At 42.7% G+C, this 25,903-nt stretch overlaps 1 protein-coding gene across 1 annotated transcript in view; it reads right to left on the bottom strand.

The window, feature by feature from the left end:
* LOC139415323 (MAM domain-containing glycosylphosphatidylinositol anchor protein 2-like) overlaps nucleotides 1-25,903 on the bottom strand; it is a 348,607-nt gene that overhangs the window by 47,109 nt on the left and 275,595 nt on the right. Inside the window, exon 12 of the mRNA XM_071163380.1 lies at nucleotides 23,344-23,521. Coding sequence (XP_071019481.1) covers nucleotides 23,344-23,521 — 178 coding nt within the window. The remainder of the gene's footprint in view (nucleotides 1-23,343; nucleotides 23,522-25,903) is intronic.

Genomic DNA, 25,903 nt, shown 5'->3' with positions numbered 1-25,903 from the left:
CCGTACGAGGCCGCCAGAGCATAAATCAAATCTAGTTGTAAACTCCCCTTTGAGAACAGTGAGGAGCAGACAGGCCCCTAGACAGGGATTATCTTAGAACACATCTAAGATAGGACTGAGGTGTACCACACTGGTCGTAAAGGAAGTCCAGTGGACTTGTCCACCTCCAAAACAAATGGCAACAATAATCATTCCTTGCCATGTGTAGTAGTCACTACAAGACAACTAGTAAAATGCTCTAATCATGTATTCCTGTAGAATAACATTTCAGAATAAATCGATAGGACAACTGGACCCCTTGAGTACCAGTACCAGTCAGTCCAGCAACGCTCAGTAAGAGGATTAGTAACCTCACAAGTTAAATTGCTATTGATATTAGCAACATAGGAGTCACTCAGAGTGCAGCACGGGGAAGGGAATCTCCATTGCACTCTAATAAATAGAATCCTCCTTTCAGGAGAAAAGTTATTAGAAGTCATGAACCATGATCACACCACGTACGACTGGTCTAATACTTAGAGTACTTCCGTCATGAGGTTAGCTCCTCCGTGGATAACATAGCTATGAAGTAGACTTCTTCATACCTACCGCCACTACAATAGTGGAAGACAGTGACTGGTAGTAAAACCACTACAGACTCCCTCGACACCAATTCTGACTGACCTCCAGGCACTGACCTAAAAATTACCTGAATACGTCAGACTCATTCTGAACAAGTTGTAATCTGCCAGGATACTTGGTTTCCTTCCCTTGACACGTGTGCTTGCGTAAGCATAAACACTAATGCACAACGGAACATCCAACTGGGATTTATGCTAGGATCACTTAAGGGTCAGAGCAAAATACCAGCCTTAGTAAAGTTGAACATTTATTTTGAGGCCTTTAACCTTAAACTCTACAGCTACAGCACTCACCAGTTTTCTTCTCAGAAGTCCATAGGTCATCCCTGTAGACTGCCCAAAACTAGTGCCTTACAGCTGTAGACTTGTCATGTAGTTATCAACTTAGGATAGTACCCTAAGCAACACCCCGCAAATTAGGAAAGCCCTAGATATGACATCAGACAATGCCATGATTGGGTCATTTTGCCAAGACCATGGACGTAGATAGAATACAGTGCAATTAGATGATTAAGGTGGCATAACTATACTTTGTTTTGTTTATGCTTTCATTCATTTTGTTTCATTTTCATCGGCACGTAGAAAGTGATAGAGCCATAAACAACTTCCCCATACAACCATCAGTTGGTGCCACAACGCCGCTCATTTGGGAGGAAATGTAATGATATATTTCATGAGTGTGTGTGCGTTGTTAACATCTGCCTAAGTTACTGCCCAGATCTTCCAGTCTGGACGACCAGAGGACGGGTCCGGAACAGCAATCCCAATCCGGACATCCGCTGCCCAGCCATGGAGCGGACTTCTTCATTTGCAGACACCCTACCGGGTCGACCACCAGAGGGGGGACTGCAACGACGATGCCAATCTGGACATCCGCTGCCGAGCCATAGAGCGGACTTCTTCATTTGCAGACACCCTACCCGGGTCGACCACATCAGAGGGGGGACTGCAACAGCGATCAGCAACTGGACATCTGCTTCTCAGCCATGGGGCGGACTTCATTCGCAGAACCCTACCCGGGTCGACCACCAGATGGGGACCACAACGATGATCCACAACCAGGACAACACACGGTCATTTTTATGTTGGTTTGCAACGTGCAGGTTAATCGCAAGATTGAACCCAACATGGGGGGACTGTCATGACGTTGGCTTGGGGATAGGTTTATGACAGTCATAAATACCTCTTCTCCCCTTTTTCCTATCTCTACCCTACTGATGTGACATTTGAAAACCCCTTGGTTAACATAGAGATTCTGGGAACATCAGAAGGTGGGGTGAAATGAACTATATTCTGGTAATCCGACCAATTGAACATATGCGTTGGTACTTAATGAATATGATGTCAGTTCGGTTGTCATCTGAGACATTCTCATCAATGACAGGATGACATAAACTCTACAGTGGAAAGTCTGCACAATGTAGTTATCGGAGTCACATGGAATTGTTGTTCAATTTAAATGTTTGAATATAAAATTATTGGTGAAGAGATTAAACGTAATTTTAGCTTCCAAATGAGAGATTTGGGTTTTCATAAGGTTAGGGCTCTGCTCAATCATGGGCCACCCCTGTGAAGAGACATGGGTTATAAAACTTTTCAGACGCACCCTTCTCGCTCCACTATATAAAGCCTTGACGAAAATGTAACTATCTGTTCCGAGGATGCGAGGACGACGGTCAAATGTCAGAATGGTTCAGATAATAACTACAGAACAAAGCCAACCTCTGTGTGAGCTTCGATTATAATCACAGCTGTATATATTCCCCCCCAAGCAGACACATCGATGGCTCTGAGCTAACTTTATTTGACTCTTTGCAAACTGGAATCCATTTATCCGGAGGCTGCATTCATTGTACCTGGTGTTTTTACAAGGCTAATCTGAAAACAAGACTCCCTAAATTTTAGCAACATATCGATTGCGCAACCAGGGCTGGAAAAACATTGCTATTCTAACTTCCGTGACGCATATAAGGCCCTGCCCCGCTCTCCTTTCGGAAAAGCTGACCACGACTCCATTTTGTTGATCCCTGCCTACAGACAGAAACTAAAACAAGAAGCTATAGCGCTAAGGTCTGTTCAAAGCTGGTCCGATAAATCTGATTCCACACTCCAAGACTGCTTCCATCACGTGGACTGGGATATGTTTCGTATTGCGTCAGAAAACAACATTGACGAATACGCTGATTCGGTGAGCGAGTTTATTAGAACGTGCGTTGAAGATGTTGTTCCCATAGCAACGATTAAAACATTCCCAAACCAGAAACCGTGGATTGACGGCAGCATTCGCGTGAAACTGAAAGCCCGAACCACTGCTTTTAATCAGGGCAAGGTGACCGGAAACATGACCGAATACAAACAGTGTAACTATTCCCTCCGCAAGGCAATCAAACAAGCTAAGCGTCAGTATAGAGACAAAGTAGAATCTCAATTCAACGGCTCAGACACAAGAGGTATGTGGCAGGGTCTACAGTCAATCACGGATTACAAAAAGAAAACCAGCCCCGTCACGGACCAGGATGTCTTGCTCCCAGGCAGACTAAATAACTTTTTTGCCCGCTTTGAGGACAATACAGTGCCACTGACACGGCCCGCTACTAAAACATGCGGACTCTCCTTCACTGCAGCCGACGTGAGGAAAACATTTAAACGTGTCAACCCTCGCAAGGCTGCAGGCCCAGACGGCATCCCCAGCCGTGCCCTCAGAGCATGCACAGACCAGCTGGCTGGTGTGTTTACGGACATATTCAATCAATCCCTATCCCAGTCTGTTGTTCCCACATGCTTCAAGAAGGCCACCATTGTTCCTGTTCCCAAGAAAGCTAAGGTAACTGAGCTAAACGACTACCGCCCCGTAGCACTCACGTCCGTCATCATGAAGCTCGGCATTTAACACCATAGTACCCTCCAAACTCGTCATCGAGCTCGAGACCCTGGGTCTCGACCCCGCCCTGTGCAACTGGGTACTGGACTTCCTGACGGGCCGCCCCCAGGTGGTGAGGGTAGGCAACAACATTTCCACCCCGCTGATCCTCAACACTGGGTCCCACAAGGGTGCGTTCTGAGCCCTCTCTTGTACTCCCTGTTCACCCATGACTGCGTGGCCACGCACGCCTCCAACTCAATCATCAAGTTTGCGGACGACACAACAGTGGTAGGCTTGATTACCAACATCAACGAGACGGCCTACAGGGAGGAGGTGAGGGCCCTCGGAGTGTGGTGTCAGGAAAATAACCTCACACTCAACGTCAACAAAACTAAGGAGATGATTGTGGACTTCAGGAAACAGCAGAGGGAACACCCCCCTATCCACATCGATGGAACAGTAGTGGAGATGGTAGTAAGTTTTAAGTTCCTCGGCGTAAACATCACAGACAAACTGAATTGGTCCACCCACACAGACAGCATCGTGAAGAAGGCGCAGCAGCGCCTCTTCAACCTCAGGAGGCTGAAGAAATTCGGCTTGTCACCAAAAGCACTCACAAACTTCTACAGATGCACAATTGAGAGCATCCTGTCGGGCTGTATCACCGCCTGATACGGCAACTGCTCCGCCCACAACCGTAAGGCTCTCCAGAGGGTAGTGAGGTCTGCACAACGCATCACCGGGGGCAAACTACCTGCCCTCCAGGACACCTATACCACCCAATGTCACAGGAAGGCCATAAAGATCATCAAGGACAACAACCACCCGAGCCACTGCCTGTTCACCCCGCTATCATCCAGAAGGCGAGGTCAGTACAGGTGCATCAAAGCTGGGACCGAGAGACTGAAAAACAGCTTCTATCTCAAGGCCATCAGACTGTTAAACAGCCACCACTAACATTGAGTGGCTGCTGCCAACACACTGACTCAACTCCAGCCACTTTAATAATGGGAATTGATGGGAAATTATGTAAAATATATCACTAGCCACTTTAAACAATGCTACCTAATATAATGTTTACATACCCTACATTATTCATCTCATATGTATATGTATATACTGTACTCTATATAATCTACTGCATCTTTATGTAATACATGTATCACTAGCCACTTTAACTATGCCACTTTGTTTACATACTCATCTCATATGTATATACTGCACTCAATACCATCTACTGTATCTTGCCTATGCCGCTCTGTACCATCACTTATTCATATATCTTTATGTACATATTCTTTATCCCCTTACACTTGTGTCTATAAGGAAGTAGTTTTGAAATTGTTAGCTAGATTACTTGTTGGTTATTACTGCATTGTCGGAACTAGAAGCACAAGCATTTCGCTACACTCGCATTAACATCTGCTAACCATGTGTATGTGACAAATAACATTTGATTTGATTTGATTCAATGGTATGAACTTTGAACTCTTATTCAGTACAGAAGTGATACCTCCTAGCCGTTGAGTTAGCAACAGCAGCTGCAAACGTAGGCTAGGAAAGAACCGACAGAGTATTCCCTCTACCACACTACAACGTTACTACAACGTATCCAATTTACCACCAGAGACATTCTTCAAAGGACTCGGTTGGGCAACACGGCCTTCCATTTACCACCAACTTACCGAAGCGCAGCTCAGAGTAAAGATTTATTGCATTTTCCTTTTCCAAATGGGCAGTAATTTAGAAGACAAAAAATACTGTATTACGATAGCACAGCTTCTCCCTTTGTCCCTCAGTCTTCCCGCTCTTTCACTCAAACCCAGACCCTTTTCTTTTGTGTAACCAGCTGTCATATCTGTTCTGCCCGCTAGGGACGTTTTCCTTTATGACGTAATTTGTAATCAAGGTATAATTCATTCTTTGTGTATGTAATTCTGTGTGATTAGTTTGGTATTTAGTAAATAAATAATTACACCCAATTTTGTATTGCTGATTCAACTTGTTAGCCAGGGTTTGTGAAGACAACCAAGAATTTACAACTTTCAGATGAGACTGAATCAAGGTGCCGATTAATATTGACTGCTATTGATGCAAAATATTACTAGGTCTTTAAGAGTTTATTCAGAAGATAACAGCTCTATAAATATTATTTTGTGGTGCCCCGACTCTCTAGTTAATTACATTTACATGATTAGCTCAATCAGGTAATATTAATTACAGAGAAAGGATTTTATAGAATAGCATGTCATATCACTTACTCCGGCATAGCCAAAGACACGACACTTGTCTGGATTTCCTGAAACAGAGATGCACTGAACTGAATTGTTATTTTGATCTGTCCTGTCTTGAGATTATGGATTGTGACTACAGATGGTATCTAGATGGATGGAAGGGAATTTGACCAAACAGTGTGTGGACCTCAACCCCCTCTAACTTCTTGGTGACAGGGGGACAGTATTGAGTAGCTTGGATGAATAAGGTGCCCAGAGTGAATAAACTGCCTGCTACTCTGTCCCAGATGCAAATATATGCATATGATTAGTAGTATTGCATAGAAAACACTCTGATGTTTCTAAAACTGTTTGAATTATATCTGTGAGTATAACAGAACTCCTATGGCAGGCGAAAACCTGAGAAAAATCCAACCAGGACGTAGGAAATCTGAGGTTTGTAGTTTTTCAACTCTTTGCCATTCCAATATACAGTGTAAATGGGGTCATATTGCACTTCCTAAGTCTTCCACTAGATGTCAACAGTCTTTAGAACGTTGTTTCAGTCTTCTACTGTGAAATGAGAGCTGATTGAGCCAGGTGTCTGGCAAAGTGCCACAGGCTCTGAGGTGCGGTCACGAGAGAGTTAGCTCTCGTTCCGTTGCTTTTCTACAGACATAGGAATTCTCCAGTTGTAACATTATTGAACATTTATGAATAAAACATCCTAAATATTGATTCTATACTTAGTTTAACAAGTTTCTACGGGCTGTAATATAACTTGTTGAACTTTTCGTCCGACGTTCGGCTGGACCCGAACGCGCGTTTGGATTTGTTTACCAAACACGCTAACAAAAGAAGCAGGACATAAATGGACATTATCGAACAAATCAAACATTTATCGTGGAACTGGGATTCCTGGGAGTGCCTTCTGATGAAGATCATCAAAGGTAAATTAATATTTATAATGCTATTTCTGACCAATGTTGACTACACAATATGGCGGATATCTTTTTGGATACTTTGTTGTCTGAACGCTGTACTCAGATTATTGCATGGATTGCTTTTTCCTTAATAAAAAAATAATAATCTTACACAGCGGTTGCATTAAGGAGAGGTATATCTCTAATTCCATATATAACACTTGTATTTTTATCAACATTTATGACGAGTATTTCTGTGAATTGATGTGGCTCTGCACAATCACCACATGTTTTAGAACTACTGAACGTAACGCTCCAATGTAAAATGCAATTTTTTTATATAAATATGCACTTTATCGAACCAAACATACATGTATTGTGTAACATGGAAGTCCTATGAGTGTCATCTGAGGAAGATCATCAAAGGTTAGTGATTCAATTTTATGTCTATTTGTGCTTTTTGTGACTCCTCTCTTTGGCTGGAAAAATGGCTGTTTTTCTTTGAGTTGGTGGTGACCTAACATAATCGTTTGTTTTGCTATCGCTGTAAAGCATTTTTGAAATCAGACACTGTGGCTGGATTAATGAGAATTGTATCTTTAAAATGGTGTAAAATACTTGTAAAATACTTGTACTTGTATGGTTGAGGAATTTTAATTATGATTTGGAGCCCTGCACTTTCACTGGCTGTTGGCAAGGTGGGACGCTACCGTCCCACATATCCCAGAGAGGCTAACCGACTGAAGAAATGGCGTTCACTATGGCCCACCACTTCTATCGAGAGACCGGAGTCTGAACCAGCAACCGGTGTACAGCATCCAGTTGAAGTTATCAACTGCCTTTTCTCTCTGGAGTGCAACAGAAGTCCACGTGGAGTGGGCATGGAGATAGATCCGTTCCAAAATGTCTCTCATTTTGCTGGGTTGGAAAGTGGACGAGACATAATGAGTTGTGGTGGGGTTCAGGTGAGACATTGAAATTAGGACATTGTCATGAGCCACTCATTTACAACTGTGAAGCTATCTGAAGAAGAAAAATTAAGAAACGCCAGACGATTGAGTGCCGGAGAAGGGAGGGGGTTGGTCAACTGTGCATGTAATTGATTTAGACTTGTCTAAAATTGTTATTTGGGGTATCAAGTTGATGGGGGAGGGCTACACTGCTGCATTTATAATGATTTAGGCTAAGAATGCATTGGGATCCTGATTTGTAATAATAACCCTGATGAGAGACTTAATTGGGTTAATTATGAGATGAATATATGTTAATATAAATGTACATTCTGCTAATGTTGATGTATGTTAAATTGACGGTTTTATTGTTGAGTGATAGGACCAATGTGAATCACTGAGCAATGTAATTCAACATTTTGGTTGGATAATTAATTGGGATTTGGAAACTGAATGATTTTTAAAACTGACTGATTGATTTGAGTAAGTTTTAGTATGTTAATTAAAACTATATGAGTGGTGCAATTAATGTATTGTGGATTGATTGTTTATATTGTTGTTATGCTAATGATGGTAAAGAAGTTTTGTACTATGTTGAGACTATTCTCAGCATGACTTGGTGAATAGAAGGTTGAACTCTGATCCTGAGAGAGAAACTGATCCTAATCTATTTGATTTATATCAATTACCAAATTGAAATGTTTAATGATAATGCTCAGGAACTATAGCAGGTTTTGTTAATGGACCATAGAGTCCATAGGCAATGCCTTATACATAGTGGGATCATAATGCTCGTCCTGGGTCATGTTCATTATTAAACAAGAGTAAAATTGGAAGAGAAGAGTGATCGTTTTAGAGCACTAAACGGAAGCACTAAACAGAATAAATATATTTTTAAACCTTGTAATTGTGCTTTTAAGTTGAGATAATTCTCAAAATGGGGGAATGTGAAAATTACATATTTACCTGGTTTATTTGTCTCTGGCACTCTATAAAACTTATTCAGGATCGGTGTCCCTTCACCGGGACGGTTGAGCTAATGTTGGCTAATGCGATTAACATGAGGTTGTAAGTAACAAGAACATTTCCCAAGACATAGACATATCTGATATTGGCAGAAAGCTTAAATTCTTATTAATCTAAATGCACTGTCCAATTTACAGTATCTATTACAGTTAAAGAATACCATGCTGTGGTTTGAGGAGAGTGCACAATTTTGAACATAAAAAGTTATTAACCTCTTGGTGTTAGGGGGCAGTATTTTCATTTTTGGAAAAAAAACGTTCCCATTTTAAACGGGATATTTTGTCAGAAAGATATGCTAGAATATGCATATAATTGACAGCTTTGGATAGAAAACACTCTAACGTTTCCAAAACTGTAAAGATATTGTCTGTGAGTATAACAGAACTGATGTTGCAGGCGAAAGCCTGAGAAAAATCCAATTCAGAAGTGCCCCAGGTTTCAATGACTCCCTATTCAGCTGTGAATGTACCATCAACGAGCTTACGCTTTCTACGTATTCCCCAAGGTGTCTACAGCATTGTGACTTAGGTTTACGCATTTCTGTTGAAGAATAGCCGTAGGCAGCCACATTGCGTAAGTGGTCATATGGTGGCTCCGAGAGAGATTCTCGCGTAAAATACAGAGGTAGCCATTACTCCAATCGGTCAGAGTGAAAAACGAATTGTCCCAACTGATATATTATCGAATAGATATTAGAAAAACACCTTGAGGATGGATTCTAAACAACGTTTGCCATGTTTCTGTCGATATTATGGAGCTAATTTTGTTGTGGTGACCGCAATTTCCGGGCGATTTCTCAGCCAAACGTGAAGAACAAACGGAGCTATTTCGCCTACAAAAATAATATTTTGGGAAAAAATGAACTATGGCTGTCTACCTGGGAGTCTCGTGAGTGAAAACATCCGAAGTTCATCAAAGGTAAATTATTTAATTTGATTGCTTTTCTGATTTCCGTGACAAGTTTGCCTGCTGCTAGCAAGGCATAATGCTATGCTAGGCTATGATAAACTTACACAAATGCTTGTCTAGCATTGGCTGCAAAACATATTTTGAAAATCTGAGATGACAGGGTGATTAACAAAAGGCTAAGCTGTGTTCCAATATATTTCACTTGTGATTTTCATGAATAGGAATATTTTCTAGGAAGATTTATGTCCGTTGCGTTATGCTAATTAGTGTCAGATGATGATAACGGTCCCGTTCACGGGCTGGGCGTCACTACAGGTTAATAAACAAATTTGGCATATTTGGGCAGAAATACAATGGTTCATTGGATCAGTCTAAAACTTTGTCCATACACTGCTGCCATCTAGTGGACAAAATATATATTATACCTGGGCTGGAATAATACACTATGGCCTTTCTCTTGCATTTCAAAGATGATAGTACAAAAAAATACAAAAGAATGGTTGGTTTTTTCTTTGTATTATCTTTTACCAGATATATTGTGTTATATTCTCCTACATTCCTTTCACATTTCCACAAACTTCAAAGTGTTTCCTTTCAAATGGTACCAAGAACATGCAAATCATTGCTTCAGGGCCCGAGCTACAGGCAGTTAGATTTGAGTATGTCATTTCAGGTGAAAATTGAAAAAAAGGGGAGGATCCTTAAGAGGTTTTAACAATTCATATTTAACTAATAGTAAGACATTTCTGTCCTGCCAGTGTCTGTGTTTTCATGGGCTACACTCTAGTTTCCTGCAGCTAATCTGGGCGTATGGTCACTAGAGATGGCTGGAGCTGACAAATGAGTTAAAGACTGCATTACATAGACAAGATGTGGTGGGCGTAACCGAGATAGAGATAGCCTCATTGTCATAAATCAACCTTGCATCTGGGAAACTAAGCCAGGGTGGGGTTAAGACAACAACCCACTTGCAGATAATGACAGGATGAATCCAGAATGGCTCTTCGGGCTACATGGGAGGGGGGGGGGCATTTTTAGTACTCTGCATTTGTGTAAAGGTTAGGTTACTCGATCAGCCTCATTATGAGGTCGACCAGCCTCATTATTGCAATAATTAATCAATATTAAATAAAGATGATTGTTTGAAGAAATGACTAAGTCTCTCTCAGTACTGAATTTACACGACACTGGTCTGATCACCGACAACGATGAGACAGCCTATTGGAACGAGGTCAGAGACCTGGCCGTGTGGTGCCAGGACAAAAACCTCTCCCTCAACGTGATCAAGACAAAGGAGATGATTGTGGACTACAGGAAAAGAAGTACTGAGTACTCTCCCATTCTCATCGACAGGGCTGTAGTGGAGCAGGTTGAGCGCTTCAAGTTCCTTGGGTGTCCACATCACTAACAAACTAACATGTTCCAAGCACACCAAGCCAGTCGTAAAGAAGGCACGACTAAACCTATTACCACACAAGAGACTGAAAAGACTTGGCATGGGTTCTCAGATCCTCAAAAAGTTATATAGCTGCACCATTGAGAGCATCCAGCCTGGTTGCATCACTGCATAGTATGGCAACTGCTCGGCCTCCGACCGCAAGGCACTACAAAGGGTAATGCGTACAGCCCAGTACATCACTGGGGCCAAGCTTCCTGCCATCCAGGACCACTATACCAGGCGGTGTCAGAGGAAGGCCCTAAAAATGGTCAAAGACTCCAGCCACCCTAGTCATAGACTGTTCTCTCTGCTACCTCACGGCAAGCGGTACCAGAGCGCCAAGTCTAGGTCCCAAAGGCTTCTAAACAGCTTCTACCACCAAGCCATAAGACTCTTGAACATCTACCCCCCCCCCCCCCCCCCCCCCCCCCCCCTTACACTGCTGCTAGTCTGTTTATTATCTATGCATAGTAACTTGAATAACTCTACCTACATGTACATATTACCTCGACTAACCGGTGCCCCCACACATTGACTCTGTACCGGTACCCGCTGTATATAGCCTCGTTATTGTTATTTTACTGCTGCTCTTTAATTATTTGTTAATTGTATTTCTTTTTTTGTAGGTATTTCTCTTAAGACTGCATTGTTTGTTAAGGGCTTGTAAGTAAGCATTTCACTGTAAGTTCTACACCTATTGATATATGTAATACACATTTTAATACTACATCTGTCACACATATGAGCATTTAAGTATTATACATACATGCACATATACACAATATATACAAAAGTATGTGGACACCCCATCAAATTAATGGATTCATCAATTTCAGCCACACCCATTGCTGACAGTTGTATAAAATTGAGCACACAGCCATGCAATCGCCATAGACAAATATTGGCAGTAGAATGGCCTTACTGAAGAGCTCAATGACTTTCAACATGGCACATTCATAGGATGACACCTTTCCAACAAGTCAGTTCGTCAAATTCCTGCACTGCTAGAGCTGCCCCGGGAAATTGTAAGTGTTGTTATTGTGAAGTGGAAACGTTTTGGAGCAACAACGGCTTAGCCGCTAAGTGGTAGGCCACACAAGCTCACAGAACGGGACCATCCAGTGCTGACACACATAGCACATAAAAATCGTCTGCTCTCAGTTGCAACACTTACTAACAAGTTACTAACTGCTTTTGGAAGCAACATCAGCACAATAATTGTTCATCGGGAGCTTCATGAAATGGGTTTCCAAGGCCGAGCAACAGCACACAAGCATAAGATCACCATGCCCAATGTTAAGCATTGGTTGGAGTGGTATAAAGCTCGCTGCCATTGGACCCTGGAGCAGTAGAAACGCGTTCTCTAGAGTGATGAATCATGCTTCACCATCTGGCAGTCCAACAGACACATCTATGTTTGCCGGATGCAAGGAGAACTCTACCTGACCCAATGCATAGTGCTAAAAGTGAAATGTTTGGTGGAGGAGGAATAATCGGTGTGGAAGAACTTGACAACCCCATCGAACACCTTTGGGATGAATTGGAATTCCAATTATTGTATATTTCAACATATATGTGACATTCAGTATATGTGCTTATATGTGTGGATGCATATATAAGCATATATTGATATGATTTGATTTGATTTGATATATAAGCATATATTGTTTCCACCATATATGTCCATATAAGACATAAGTAATATACATACTGCATATTGCCATATATTACTTTTCTGTTTGGAATAGTAGTTTACTATGTAGGGAATAGGTTACCATTTGGGAAACAAATGTTTTCCATCCAAATGCAACAGAGATAAACACAGTGGTGTGTCACTGCACACTGCCTACCTTGACATACTAGTCTGGACATAGTTTCACTTCATTTACAATTTTGTTGAATAACCTTACATACTCCAGTGAGAAATGTCTATTAGATGTCTGCCAGTGCATCTCATTTCAAATCCACCATGTTCACTGTGATACGATATGAGTTCATTGACCGCCACACACATTAAGGGGCTGGCCAGGACACATGCACGCAGGCGCACACACACACACACACAGCTAGGACACGTGCATACTAGGATGCGCACACACACGCATGCACAAACACACATACACACAGAGAGACATCATCTTGGCAGGCTGCCCTGTCCGCTGGTCCACAACTGTATTACAAAGCAGATCGTTCAAAGGCAACCCGACCATTCATAAACAGACAATTCACAATCCCGGCCACCGCTTGCTCTCCAAAATTCACATCAATCACATTTAAAGGGTCTGGTTTTGGAGAGCAGCCATCTCTTTCTGAGAAAGACTGTGTGACGACGTGTTCATGGCTTAAAACCACCCATCAGAATAATCACTGAATTCTAGAAAATGCTTGAATCTCAAGGACAAAATAACTTTGGGATCACATCCGTGTGTCCTTCATTTGAAGAGTTTTCTCTGTCTTTCTGTTTATGTCCCTCTTTCTAGCTCTCTGTGGATGCATCCACAGGCTATCACTATTCTTCAAACTCCAGCTTGTGTCCTGCATTGAGAGAGGGAAGGAGAGGAGAAATAGAAGAGGAGAGAAGAGAACAAATTGGCGAGAGTGACTTGACTCCCTTCACCCTGAGCCTCTGTGTGGATGAGTTTAACAGTAGTAGTGTAAACTGCAGGGGATGGCTCAACCTTGTCCCTGGACACAGTGATACAGACAGGAGAGAAGTAAGAGAACATAATCACACAACTGGCTTGCCAGTGACCCCCTGACCTGGACTAGAGGGGCGATAGAGAGGTCACACACAGCAGAGTGCTAGATATACTCAAAGTCAGATTTAGTGAAGGTTTGATGCAAAGGGAAACATGATGCAGACATGATATCTCAGCACAAAAGCAACCTACAATAGAGAGCCGTTGCTATACTGCCAATGTGTGTGACAGTACGGTGGTCACATACACATTCAATTGGTTTTGGAAGGGCTGTTGGAAAGCCAAAACTGAATTTGGATCAGCAAACAGCTGCTGACTTTGTCACAACAGCAGAATCTAAGAGAGTGTGGGAGAGTGGTGACACTGCCATTCTTCATACCCCAGCCAGCATGGGACACTAAGCAGTTTTCACCAACAAACACACAGCAAACCTGCTATCCTCTGTTATTTGGCCCTCATAGGAGCGATTGCTCATCCTGCCTTTCTGTCAGACCCAAATCTGTGGACTAGGCCATCGTCATCGTTATAGACATCATCACAGAAGACAACGATGAGTTAGGTCTAACTCAATCTAGGTCTACAGGAAATTGGTCTAATGTTGCTCCATAGTCATTATCTTACTTTCCTGCAACTCAAAAAATCTATGAAACATATGGACAATTCTATTTCCTATCAACTAGCTAACCTCAGATGGTATAATAACAGTGTAATAATGACATTACTTTTCATCAGATTCTTGATGTCCCTGCTTTGATTACATGATCTGCCTAGGGGAATCCACTCACTTCATTAAACAGTTCCTCTATTTGTTATATGAAGAATCACAAAGTTTGAGAGTGATAATGATTGCAGCATGGTAATTCCAACAATATTTCATATGCCAGTTTCAAGTTTCAAGTTTTAATATCACATGCACAAGTATATAATGCAATAATCAACAACAATGTAATACTACAAGCAAAACATGAGAAATAAGAAGAAATATGAAGAACACAATAAGTAAGTAAGCATACTATATACAGGGTCAGTTCCAATACCATATTTACAATGTGCAGGGGTACTGGAGTGATGGAGGTAGATACGGTATGTATAGGGGTAAGGTGACTAGGCAACATGAAATAAGATAAGCAGAGTAGCAGCAATTTGTATGTGACTGGGTGTGAGTGTGTGTAGAGTCAGTATAAATGTACATGTATGTGCATATTATGTGTGAGTGATCAGATAGAGTGAGTGTGTGTGTGTGTGAGAGTGTAGGGCCCTGTGAGTGTGCATAAAGGCAGTGCAAAAATAACAAATAAAAGGTCAATAAGGATACAAGGTTAACTCAGATAGTCTGTAGCTATTTTGTTAGCTATTTTGTTAGCTATTTATCAGTCTTATTGCTTGGGGACAGAAGCTGTTCAAGAGCCTGTTGGACTGCACCGGTATTGCTTGCCGTGTGGAAGCAGAGAGAATATTCTATGGCTTGGGTGGTTGGAGGGTTTAAACTTTTTCCGGGCCTTCCTACCACACCGCCTGATTGAAATACTGGTTGATGCTTATTTATAAAACCCTCTTAGGCCTCACTCCCCCCTATCTGAGATATCTACTGTAGCCCTCATCCTCCACGTACAACACCTGTTCTGCCAGTCACATTCTGTAAAAGGTCCCCAAAGCACATACAGTGCCTTGCGAAAGTATTCGGCCCCCTTGAACTTTGCGACCTTTTGCCACATTTCAGGCTTCAAACATAAAGATATAAAACTGTATTTTTTTGTGAAGAATCAACAACAAGTGGGACACAATCATGAAGTGGAACGACATTTATTGGATATTTCAAACTTTTTTAACAAATCAAAAACTGAAAGATTGGGCGTGCAAAATTATTCAGCCCCTTTACTTTCAGTGCAGCAAACTCTCTCCAGAAGTTCAGTGAGGATCCCTGAATGATCCAATGTTGACCTAAATGACTAATGATGATAAATACAATCCACCTGTGTGTAATCAAGTCTCCGTATAAATGCACCTGCACTGTGATAGTCTCAGAGGTCCGTTAAAAGCGCAGAGAGCATCATGAAGAACAAGGAACACACCAGGCAGGGCCGAGATACTGTTGTGAAGAAGTTTAAAGCCGGATTTGGATACAAAAAGATTTCCCAAGCTTTAAACATCCCAAGGAGCACTGTGCAAGCGATACTATTGAAATGGAAGGAGTATCAGACCACTGCAAATCTACCAAGACCTGGCCGTCCCTCTAAACTTTCAGCTCATACAAGGAGAAGACTGATCAGAGATGCAGCCAAGAGGCCCATGATCACTCTGGATGAACTGCAGAGATCTACAGCTGAGGTGGGAGACTGTCCATAGGACAACAATCAGTCGTATATTGCACAAATCTGGCCTTTATGGAAGAGTGGCAAGAAGAAAGCCATTTCTTAAAGATATCCATAAAAAGTGTTGTTTAAAGTTTGCCACAAGCCACCTGGGAGACACACCAAACATGTGGAAGAAGGTGCTCTGGTCAGATGAAACCAAAATTGAACTTTTTGGCAACAATGCAAAACGTTATGTTTGGCGTAAAAGCAACACAGCTGAACACACCATCCCCACTGTCAAACATGGTGGTGGCAGCATCATGGTTTGGGCCTGCTTTTCTTCAGCAGGGATAGGGAAGATGGTTAAAATTGATGGGAAGATGGATGGAGCCAAATACAGGACCATTCTGGAAGAAAACCTGATGGAGTCTGCAAAAGACCTGAGACTGGGACGGAGATTTGTCTTCCAACAAGACAATGATCCAAAACATAAAGCAAAATCTACAATGGAATGGTTCAAAAATAAACATATCCAGGTGTTAGAATGGCCAAGTCAAAGTCCAGACCTGAATCCAATCGAGAATCTGTGGAAAGAACTGAAAACTGCTGTTCACAAATGCTCTCCATCCAACCTCACTGAGCTCGAGCTGTTTTGCAAGGAGGAATGGGAAAAAATGTCAGTCTGTCGATGTGCAAAACTGATAGAGACATACCCCAAGCGACTTACAGCTGTAATCGCAGCAAAAGGTGGCGCTACAAAGTATTAACTTAAGGGGGCTGAATAATTTTGCACGCCCAATTTTTCAGTTTTTGATTTGTTAAAAAAGTTTGAAATATCCAATAAATGTCGTTCCACTTCATGATTGTGTCCCACTTGTTGTTGATTCTTCACAAAAAAAATACAGTTTTATATCTTTATGTTTGAAGCCTGAAATGTGGCAAAAGGTCGCAAAGTTCAAGGGGGCCGAATACTTTCGCAAGGCACTGTATATCCCTGGGTCGCTTGCCTTTCCAGTTCGCTGTAGCTAGCGACTGGAACGAGCTGTAACAAACACTCAAACTGGACAGTTTAATCTCAATTTATTAATTCGAAGACTCAATCACGGACACTCTTACTGACAGTTGGGGCTGCTTTGCGTGATGTATTGTTGTCTCTACCTTCTTGTCCTTTGTGCTGTTGTCTGTGCCCAATAATGTTTGTACACCGTTTAGTGTTGTCTCTCTTGTTGTGATGTGTGTTTTGTCCTGTATGTTTGTTTGATTTATTTTTAATCCCAGCCCCCATCCCCATCAGGAGGCCTTTGCCTTTTAGTTGGTCATCATTGTAAATGAGAATTTGTTCTTAACTGACTTGCTTAGTTAAACAAAGGTTAAATAAATACAATTAAAAAACATGTCCTGGAGGGCATGGAGCTCGGCCCCAGTGATGTACTGGGCTGCGCGCACCACCCTCTGCAGCGGCATATGATCGAGGGCAGTACTATTGCCATACCAGGCAGCCCAATCAAAATGCTCTCAATGGTACAGCTGTAAAACTTTTAGAGGATTTTTAAACATCCTGACAGGGAGGTTGCTCCTTTTTGGACCATTTGAAGTCTTTAGTGATTTGGACACAGAGGAACTTGAAGCTCTCGACCTGCTCCACTGCTGCCCCGTTGATGTGGATGGGTCTACGGTGTTTGGGATGGTGGAGTTGATGTGTGCCAGAACCAGCATCTCAAAGCGCTTCGTGATTACAGAAGTGAGTGCTACAGGGCGGTAGTCATTGTGGCATGAAGCCTTAGAGTTCTTGGGGACAGGAATGATGGTGGTCATCTTAAAACTAATGGGGATTACGGATTACAGACTGGGACAAGGAGAGGTTGAAAACTACCATGAATATGCCTGCCAGCTGTTCTGCACATGCTCTGAGAACCCGACCTGGAATACCGTTGGGCTCCGTAGCCTTGCAGGTGTTGACCTGATTGAAGACCTTTCTCACGTTGGCCTCAGAGAGCGAGATCACCCAATCCTCTGGGTCGGCCCTCACACCCGGCACGATGTTGTTGTCAAAGAGTGCATAAAATGAATTGAGTTCACCTGGTAGAGAGGCATCGTTTGGCAGATCACAGTTGGGTCTTCCGTAATGGACTGTAGCCCCTAACACATGCAGCGGGCGGCGGAGCCTGTGCAATATGATCCCACCTTTTTCTTATATTGTCCTTTTGCTGATGACTCTGCAGGAGGTCATAGAGGGCCTTGTTGTACTTATTCCTGTCCCCGACTGTAGTTTCAGGGTTGTCTACGATAGCCCTGTGTGCGGTAGTCCTGTCCTTTACTTTAGCGCCAACCTTGGTATTAATCCAGGGCTTTTGATTGGGGAAGCCAATCCCTAGCATACAGCCTTTCTGCTATCCTGCGGTTGGGTAGTAGTGGAAGGTAGTGTAGTCCTAGGCCCATTCCTAGGCCTAGGGTACAGTAATTAGCCATTTTCACAGCCACCTGCACACACACACACGTACGAGCACACTGGGGCTTGGAGCCGCTCAGCGCTGCAGCAGTAGCCTTTCACAGCTCTGATGAGCTGCAGTAAAATGGAATAATTCAAAACTATAGCAGTCAGGCAGCAGATCATTTCAGGTTGAAGAACACAGCATCGCAGGCAGGCAGGCAGACGGTGTGTGACAACCTAGCAGCACAGTCAGTGTCAGAGTGCTTCTCAATCACAGATCTTAAAGCTTAACTAGATTTGCTAACAGACATCAGAAAGTATTCACACATCATAACTTTCCCCACATTTTGTTGTGATATAGCCTGACTTTAAAATTGACTAAATTAAGATGATCTGTCACTGATCTACACACAAAACCCCATAATGTCAAAGTGGAATTATGTTTTTAGAAATGTTTATCCCTTTGTTATGGCAAGCCTGTAAGTGCAAGAGTACAAATGTGGTTAACATGATTTTTTTATTGACTACCACATCTCTCTACCCCACACATATAATTATCTGTAAAATGCCTCAATCGAGTAGTGAATTTCAAGCACATATTCAACCATAAAGACCAGGGTGGTTTTTCAATGCCTCATAAAGAAGGGCACCGAATAATACACTACATGACCAAAAGTATGTGGATACCTGCTAGTCGAACATCTCATTCCAAAATCATGGGCATTAATATGGAGTTGGTCCCCCCTTTGCTGCTATAACAACCTCCACTCTTCTGGGAAGGCTTTCCACTAGATGTTGGAACACTGCTGCAGGGACTTGCTTCCATTCAGCAACAAGAGCATTAGTGAGGTCGGGCAGTGATGTTGGGCGATTATGCCTGGCTCGCAGTCAACATTCCAATTCATCCCAAAGCTGATTGATGGGGTTGAGGTCAGGGCTCTGTGCAGGTTAGTCAAGTTAATCCACACCAATCTCGACAAATCATTTCTGTATGGACCTCGATTTGTGCACGGGGGCATTGTCATGCTGAAACAGGGAAGGGCCTTCCCCAAAGCACAAAATTGTCTAGAATGTCATTGTATGCTGTAGCATTAAGATTTCCTATCACTGGAACTAACGGGCCTTGCCCGAACCATGAAAAACAGCACCAGACCTTTATTCCTCCTCCACAAAACTTTACACTTGGCACTTTGCATTCAGGCAGGTAGCGTTCTCCTGGCATCCGCCAAACCCAGATTCGTTCGTTGATCTGCGAGCACACAGCACACGTTTACACTGCTCGAGTCCAATGGCAGAGTGCTTTACACCACTCCAGCAGACGCTTGGCATTGCGCATGGTGATCTTAAGCTTATGTGCGGCTGCTCGGCCATGAAACCAATTTCATGAAGCTCCCGAAGAACAGTTATTGTGCTGACGTTGCTTCCAGAGGCAGTTTGAAACTCGGTAGTGAGTGTTGCAACCGAGGACAGATTATTTTTACGCGCTGCGCGCTTTAGCACTCAGCTGTCCCGTTCTGTGAGCTTGCCGTTGTTGTGCCTAGACATTTCCACTTCACTTTCCGCTGCCCCTATAATCGCCAAGCCTGTCTCTTCTCTCTGGGGAGGTTCCAATTTATTGGAAGGCAGCCAGCATTCGTCCTTTATTTAAAGGTGGAGATCAAGCTGATCCTAACTGTTATAGGCCTATTTCTATTGTGCCCAGTCTATCAAATGCAATCTGGTTTCCGCTCAGGTTATGGATGTGTCACTGCAACCTTAAAGGTCCTCAAAATGTCGCCATTCTCCTAGATTCTATGCAATGTTGTGCTGCTATTTTTATTGACTTGGCCAAAGCTTTTGATACGGTAGACCGTTCCATTCTTGTGGACTGGCTAAGGAGTATTGGTGTCACTGAGAGGTCTTTGGCCTGGTTTGCTAACTACCTCTCTCAAAGAGTGCACTGTATAATGTCAGAACATCTGCTGTCTCAGCCACTGCCTGTCACCAAGGGTGTACCCCAAGGCATGATCCTAGGCCCCACGCTCTTTACAATTTACATCAACAACAGCTCAGGCAGTAGGATGCTCTCACACCCATTTATATGCAGATTATCTTATACTCAGCTGGCCCCTCCCCGGATTTTGTGTTAAACGCTCTACATCACAGCTTTCTTAGTGTCCAACAAGCTTTCTCTACCCTTAACCTTGTTCTGAACACCTCCAAAACAAAGGTCATGTGGTTTGGTAGGAAGAATGCCCCTCTTCCCGCAGGTGTTATTACTACCTCTGAGGGTTTAGAGCTTGAGGTAGTCACCTTATACAAGTACTTGGGAGTATGGCTAGATGGTACACTATCCTTCTCTCAGCACACATCAAAGCTGTAGGCTAAAGTTCAATCTAGACTTGGTTTCCTCTATCTTAATCGCTCCTCTTTCACCCCAGTTACCAAACTAACCCTGATTTAGATGACCATCCTACCCATGCTAGGTTACAGAGACTAAATGTATAGATCAGCAGGTAAGGGTGCTCTCGAGCAGCTAGATGTTCTTTACCATTTGACCATCAGATTTGCCACCAATGCTCCTTATAGGACACATCACTGCAATCTATACTCTTCTGTAAACGGGTCATCTCTGTATACCCGCCACAAGACCCACTGATTGATGCTTATTTATAAAACCCTCTTAGGCCTCACTCCTCCCTATCTGAGATATCTACTGCAGCCCTCATCCTCCACATACAACACCCGTTCTGCCAGTCACATTCTGTTAAAGGTCCCCAAAGCATCCCTTGGTCGCTCGTCTTTTCACTTCACTGCAGCTAGAACGAGCTGCAACAAACACTCAACTAGACCGTTTTACCTCAATCTCCCCATTCAAAGACTCATTCATGGACACTCTTACTGACAGTTGTGGCTGATTTGAGTGATGTAATGTTGTCTCTACCTTCTTGTCCTTTGTGATGTTGTCTGTGCCCAATAATGTTTGTACCATGTTTTGTGCTGCTGCCATGTTGTGTTGCTACCATGTTGTTGTCTACTCTTTAAGTAGTGTTGTCTCTATTGTCGTGATGTGTGTTTTGTCCTATATTTGTATTTCATTTAATTTTTAGGCCTTTTGCCTTTTGGTAGGCCCTCATAGTAAATAAGAATTTGTTCTTAATTTACTTGCCTAGTTAAATAAAGGTTAAATAAAAATAAAAACAATAACAGCACATTCAGTTGACCGTGGACAGCTCTAGCAGGGCAGAAATTTGACGAACTGACTTGTTGGAAAGGTGGCATCCTATAACGGTGCCACGTGGAAAGTCACTGCAGTAAGGCCATTCTACTGTCAATGTTTGTCTATGGAGATTGCATGGCTGTGTGCTCGATTGTATACACCTATCAGCAACGGGTGTGGCTGAAATAGCCAAATTCACTAGTTTGAAAGGGTGTCCACATACTTTTGTATAAATAGTGTAGATATGTACAAATAAAAAATGCAGATGCTGAATATCCCTTTGAGCATGGTGAAGTTATTAATTAGGCTTCAGATGGTGTATCAATACACCCAGTCACTACAAAGATACAGGTGTCCTTCCTCAGCTGCCGGAAAAGAAAGAAACTGTTCAGGGATTTCACCATGAGACCAATAGTGATTTTAAAACACTTACAGAGTTTAATAGTTGTGATGAGAAAACTGAGGATTGTTCAACAATATTGTAGCTACTCCACAATACTAACCTCAATGACAGAGTGAAAAGGAGAAGGCATGTGCAAAGTAAAAATATTCCATAACATGCAACCTGTTTGCAACAAGGTAAAACTGCAAAAAATGTGTCAAAGAAATGAACTTTTAGTCCTGAATACAAAGTGTTATGTTTGGGGCAAATCCAACACATCACTGAGTACCACTCGTCATATTTTCAAGCATGATGGTGTCTGTATCATGTTATGGGTATGTTTGTCATCGGCAAGGACTAGGGATTGTTTTTTGATAAATAGAAACGGAATACAACTAAGTACAAGCAAAATCCTAGAGGAAAATCTGGTTCAGTCTCCATTCCAACAAACACTGGGAGAAAAAATTCCCCTTTCAGCAGAACAATAACCTAAAACACAAGGCCATATCTACACTGCAGTCTACAATGACTTTGAATGATCCTGAGTGATCTACTTACAGTTTTGACTTAAAATGTCTTGAAAATTTAGGGCAAGACTTGAAAATGGCTTTCTAGCAATAATCAACAACCAACTTGACAGAGCTTGAAGAATTTCAAAAATAAATAAATATTGTACAATCCAGGTGTGCAAAGACTTGAGTGAATACTTTCCAAAGGCACTGTATGTGTTTTTGGCTCTCAGGGCTGGCATGCTAGCCAATCTAGCTCCTGTAGCTTTTTTTTTTTTGTCAACATTTTATTTTGCGTTAACTAGCATAGATAGCCAAGCTAGCATAGATAGCTTCACTCGCTGTCAACAATCTAATTGATTTTGTCAGATCAATATGTATGCACTTTATTATCTATTAGGGCACTGGATGATCTAGTCAATATCATAATCATTGACTATCTTCCCTGACAACTGACCTTTCTGTTTGTTAGCAACCTGCCTCGTCTTCCTGTTGTTAACAACCTCAACCGCTGTGTTTAGAGGTCTAGTTGTCATGACTACATCATCACAGGATGACACACATACCTAATGAAGGATGTTACCTTGTTGCTGTAATTCAGTCCCAGAGTAGGAGACCACTGACTTCATCCACACTTCGCATTGAACAGTTTTCCTCATTTTCATACAATATACACTACACCTGCTTGGGGTTGTTACATTCCCAATCAAATAGATACAATTCTAGTATCTTTCCCAAAATGTCTAAGAATATTCCTGGAATCAGAAGAAATTAGCAGGATTTCCAGAATTCTCCAACCATGATATCTGTAAATCCTTGGGATTTTGGGGAAATTACAGGAATTTGTAACCCTAAACATACAGAGACCATTCCAATGGTCTACTCACCACTGTAGGTGATGATCCTGATGGTGGAGTCCCCCTCTCCGAAGCGTGTGATGGGGGTGAGGCGCACCTCATAGGCCGCAGGCTTGATGAGCTCTGTCAGGTTGTGTGTGTTCAACTCTCCCTTGGTGATGGTTCCATCCACGGGGATCTCCTGCTCCCACCACCTCTGGAGCCCCGTCTGGACGGGAGGACACATGACAACAGAGTTAGAATTCCACAAATGAACATACTTAACACACACACACACGCCTCTCTCACCTCACACACACACACACACACACACACACACACACACACACACACACACACACACACACACACACACACACACACACACACACACACACACACACACACACACACACACACACACACACACACACACACACACACACACACACACACACACACACACACACACAGTGTAAAGAACACTATGAGACTCCCACATTCCGGTGATTCAAACCAGCGTTGCCTTCATACACAGAGAAGAAAAGTGAGCGCAGGTTGAAACAGATTGAATTGGAATGAGTCACGTGTCATGAATGTAGTCTACAAATCTCTACAGGGGAAGGGGGCATGACCAGTAGTGATGCATTCTCAAGACTTCTTGCCTTTTCATTCTCATCCTTACCAACAGCCTCTTATCAAACATGGTCATCTTTGAAGTTTCCCTCTAACCATGGTCCATATGCTTCTCTATGCATCGCATCACACAGACCGTGCCCCTGCCTTAAAAGAGACTAACCGTAAACAGAATTTTCCCATCACATCTTAGACGTTGCTCTTTCAGGTGATGATCTAATTTAAGTCATCCTCACACGGCTCCTGCTATTCATGCCTGGTGATACAATTGCAACGTGGCTTTGAACCAGTGTGGAATTCAAAGAGGCAAGTGATGCATTGCACATTCATTGGGAACCATGAAAGGGCTTGAGCATGAGAGAGAATAAGGGAAAGAGGGATGTATTTTCTTCTAGAGGATCAGTTAGGATAGCAGAGACCTGGAAAAGAGAATGGTAACAGCTCCTGCATCACAAATAGTCACCATATGCCATTGTGAATGTGTGTTGCCAGGATATAGAGGAAGGGAGAGTGAGACAAGAGGGAGAGAGAGAAGCGATGGATGAGTTTCTAAGGATGCGCAGTGTGTGTGTGTGTGTGTGTGTGTGTGTGTGTGTGTGTGTGTGTGTGTGTGTGTGTGTGCGTGCATTTGTGGGTGTGTGTTTGGTAGGCCAGTGCCAATTAAGTAATTAACCAGTGTGTGTCTGCTGTGTAATTACCAACTAAGAGTTAGGTTCACAGGTAAATAGCTCTGGTTTTGTCTGTTATTTATAATTGTAGACAGGCTGTAACAGTTCGCCCTTTCATTTCCGCTATACCACAGAGTCCAAAAGGCACCTCTGCTAATTTGCATGAATTGGAAGGGTTTGGAGATGAGTTTGATGAAGTGTGTGTGTGTCTGTGTGTGTGTGTGTGCATACAATATGAGTGCATGCGAGTATCCATGCATGTGCGTGTGCGTGAATGATGAAGTGTGTACAATACTGTTAGGGGCAGATGGAGGCCTTAAATGCCAATCTTGGCTCCAGAACCACTTTGCCTCAAACTCTGACTGAACAAATGGAAGCTGATGACTCCATCTTTCCACCATCAGGGAACAGAATTGTCTTTTAAATAGTTAATTAAATCTATAATTGCTCATTACAGAAGCCTTTTACTATTTTAATGTGATTTGCAACAGTGCGTCTCTGTTTAACTTCTTTAGGTTTGGTACTTCTGTTTTATTCTCCCATTATTGTTTGTTTGACTTGATGCAATTATCATTTTCTGCGTGTAACTCATTACCTTTCACTCCTAGTGTTTCTTCACAGGGAGTCAGACAGAGGCAGAGTGCCATATCACATCTAAATTCACTAGATTGCAGCAACAGTTTGTGGGATTTCTATGGTACCTTTAAGAACCAGAGAAGTTGATCAAAGAGACGGGTGCAGAGTGAAACGCAGGACTAATCAAAGTGGCGTTCAACATTAGGAGAGAGAGAACGAGAGAGAAGAGGGAGAGAGAGATAGAGGAGGAGGGAGAGAGAGAGAGAGACAGAAAGAGAGGGGGAGGGGGAGACACAGAGAGAGATTGATTGGCTGCATGTAATTAGTCTGCTGCTATTGATCTGTGCTGCTCCTCGCCCCGCTCACTGATCCAACACTGACTGACAGATCAATTGACTTGAGGAGGAGGAGGCGCGAGAGAGAGACAGAAAAAGAAGAGGAAGAAGGAAGAGGCTGTCATTTCTTCATTGCAACGCATGAGAGAAGGAGGGAAAGAGAGAGAGAAAGAGAGAGTAAAAAGGATAAGGCTGTCATTGCAGCGTGAGGATGCTTCAGGAGGGAAGAAGGCTGGAACAAGAGAGAGAAAAAGAAGGCGAGAGACATAGAGAGTAGACATAGAAAGGCTGCCTTGTCTTTGCAGTGGGCTGACATGGAAGTAGAGTGTTCAGAAGTGAAGCCCACAGACAGACAGCAGCCATGACTGCCAAGGTGGGCCGTGATCCTGCTCTGTG

The sequence above is a fragment of the Oncorhynchus clarkii genome, chromosome 8 (assembly GCF_045791955.1).
Source record: "Oncorhynchus clarkii lewisi isolate Uvic-CL-2024 chromosome 8, UVic_Ocla_1.0, whole genome shotgun sequence".
Taxonomy (NCBI): domain Eukaryota; kingdom Metazoa; phylum Chordata; class Actinopteri; order Salmoniformes; family Salmonidae; genus Oncorhynchus; species Oncorhynchus clarkii.
This window is presented reverse-complemented; position numbering and strand designations above follow the sequence as displayed.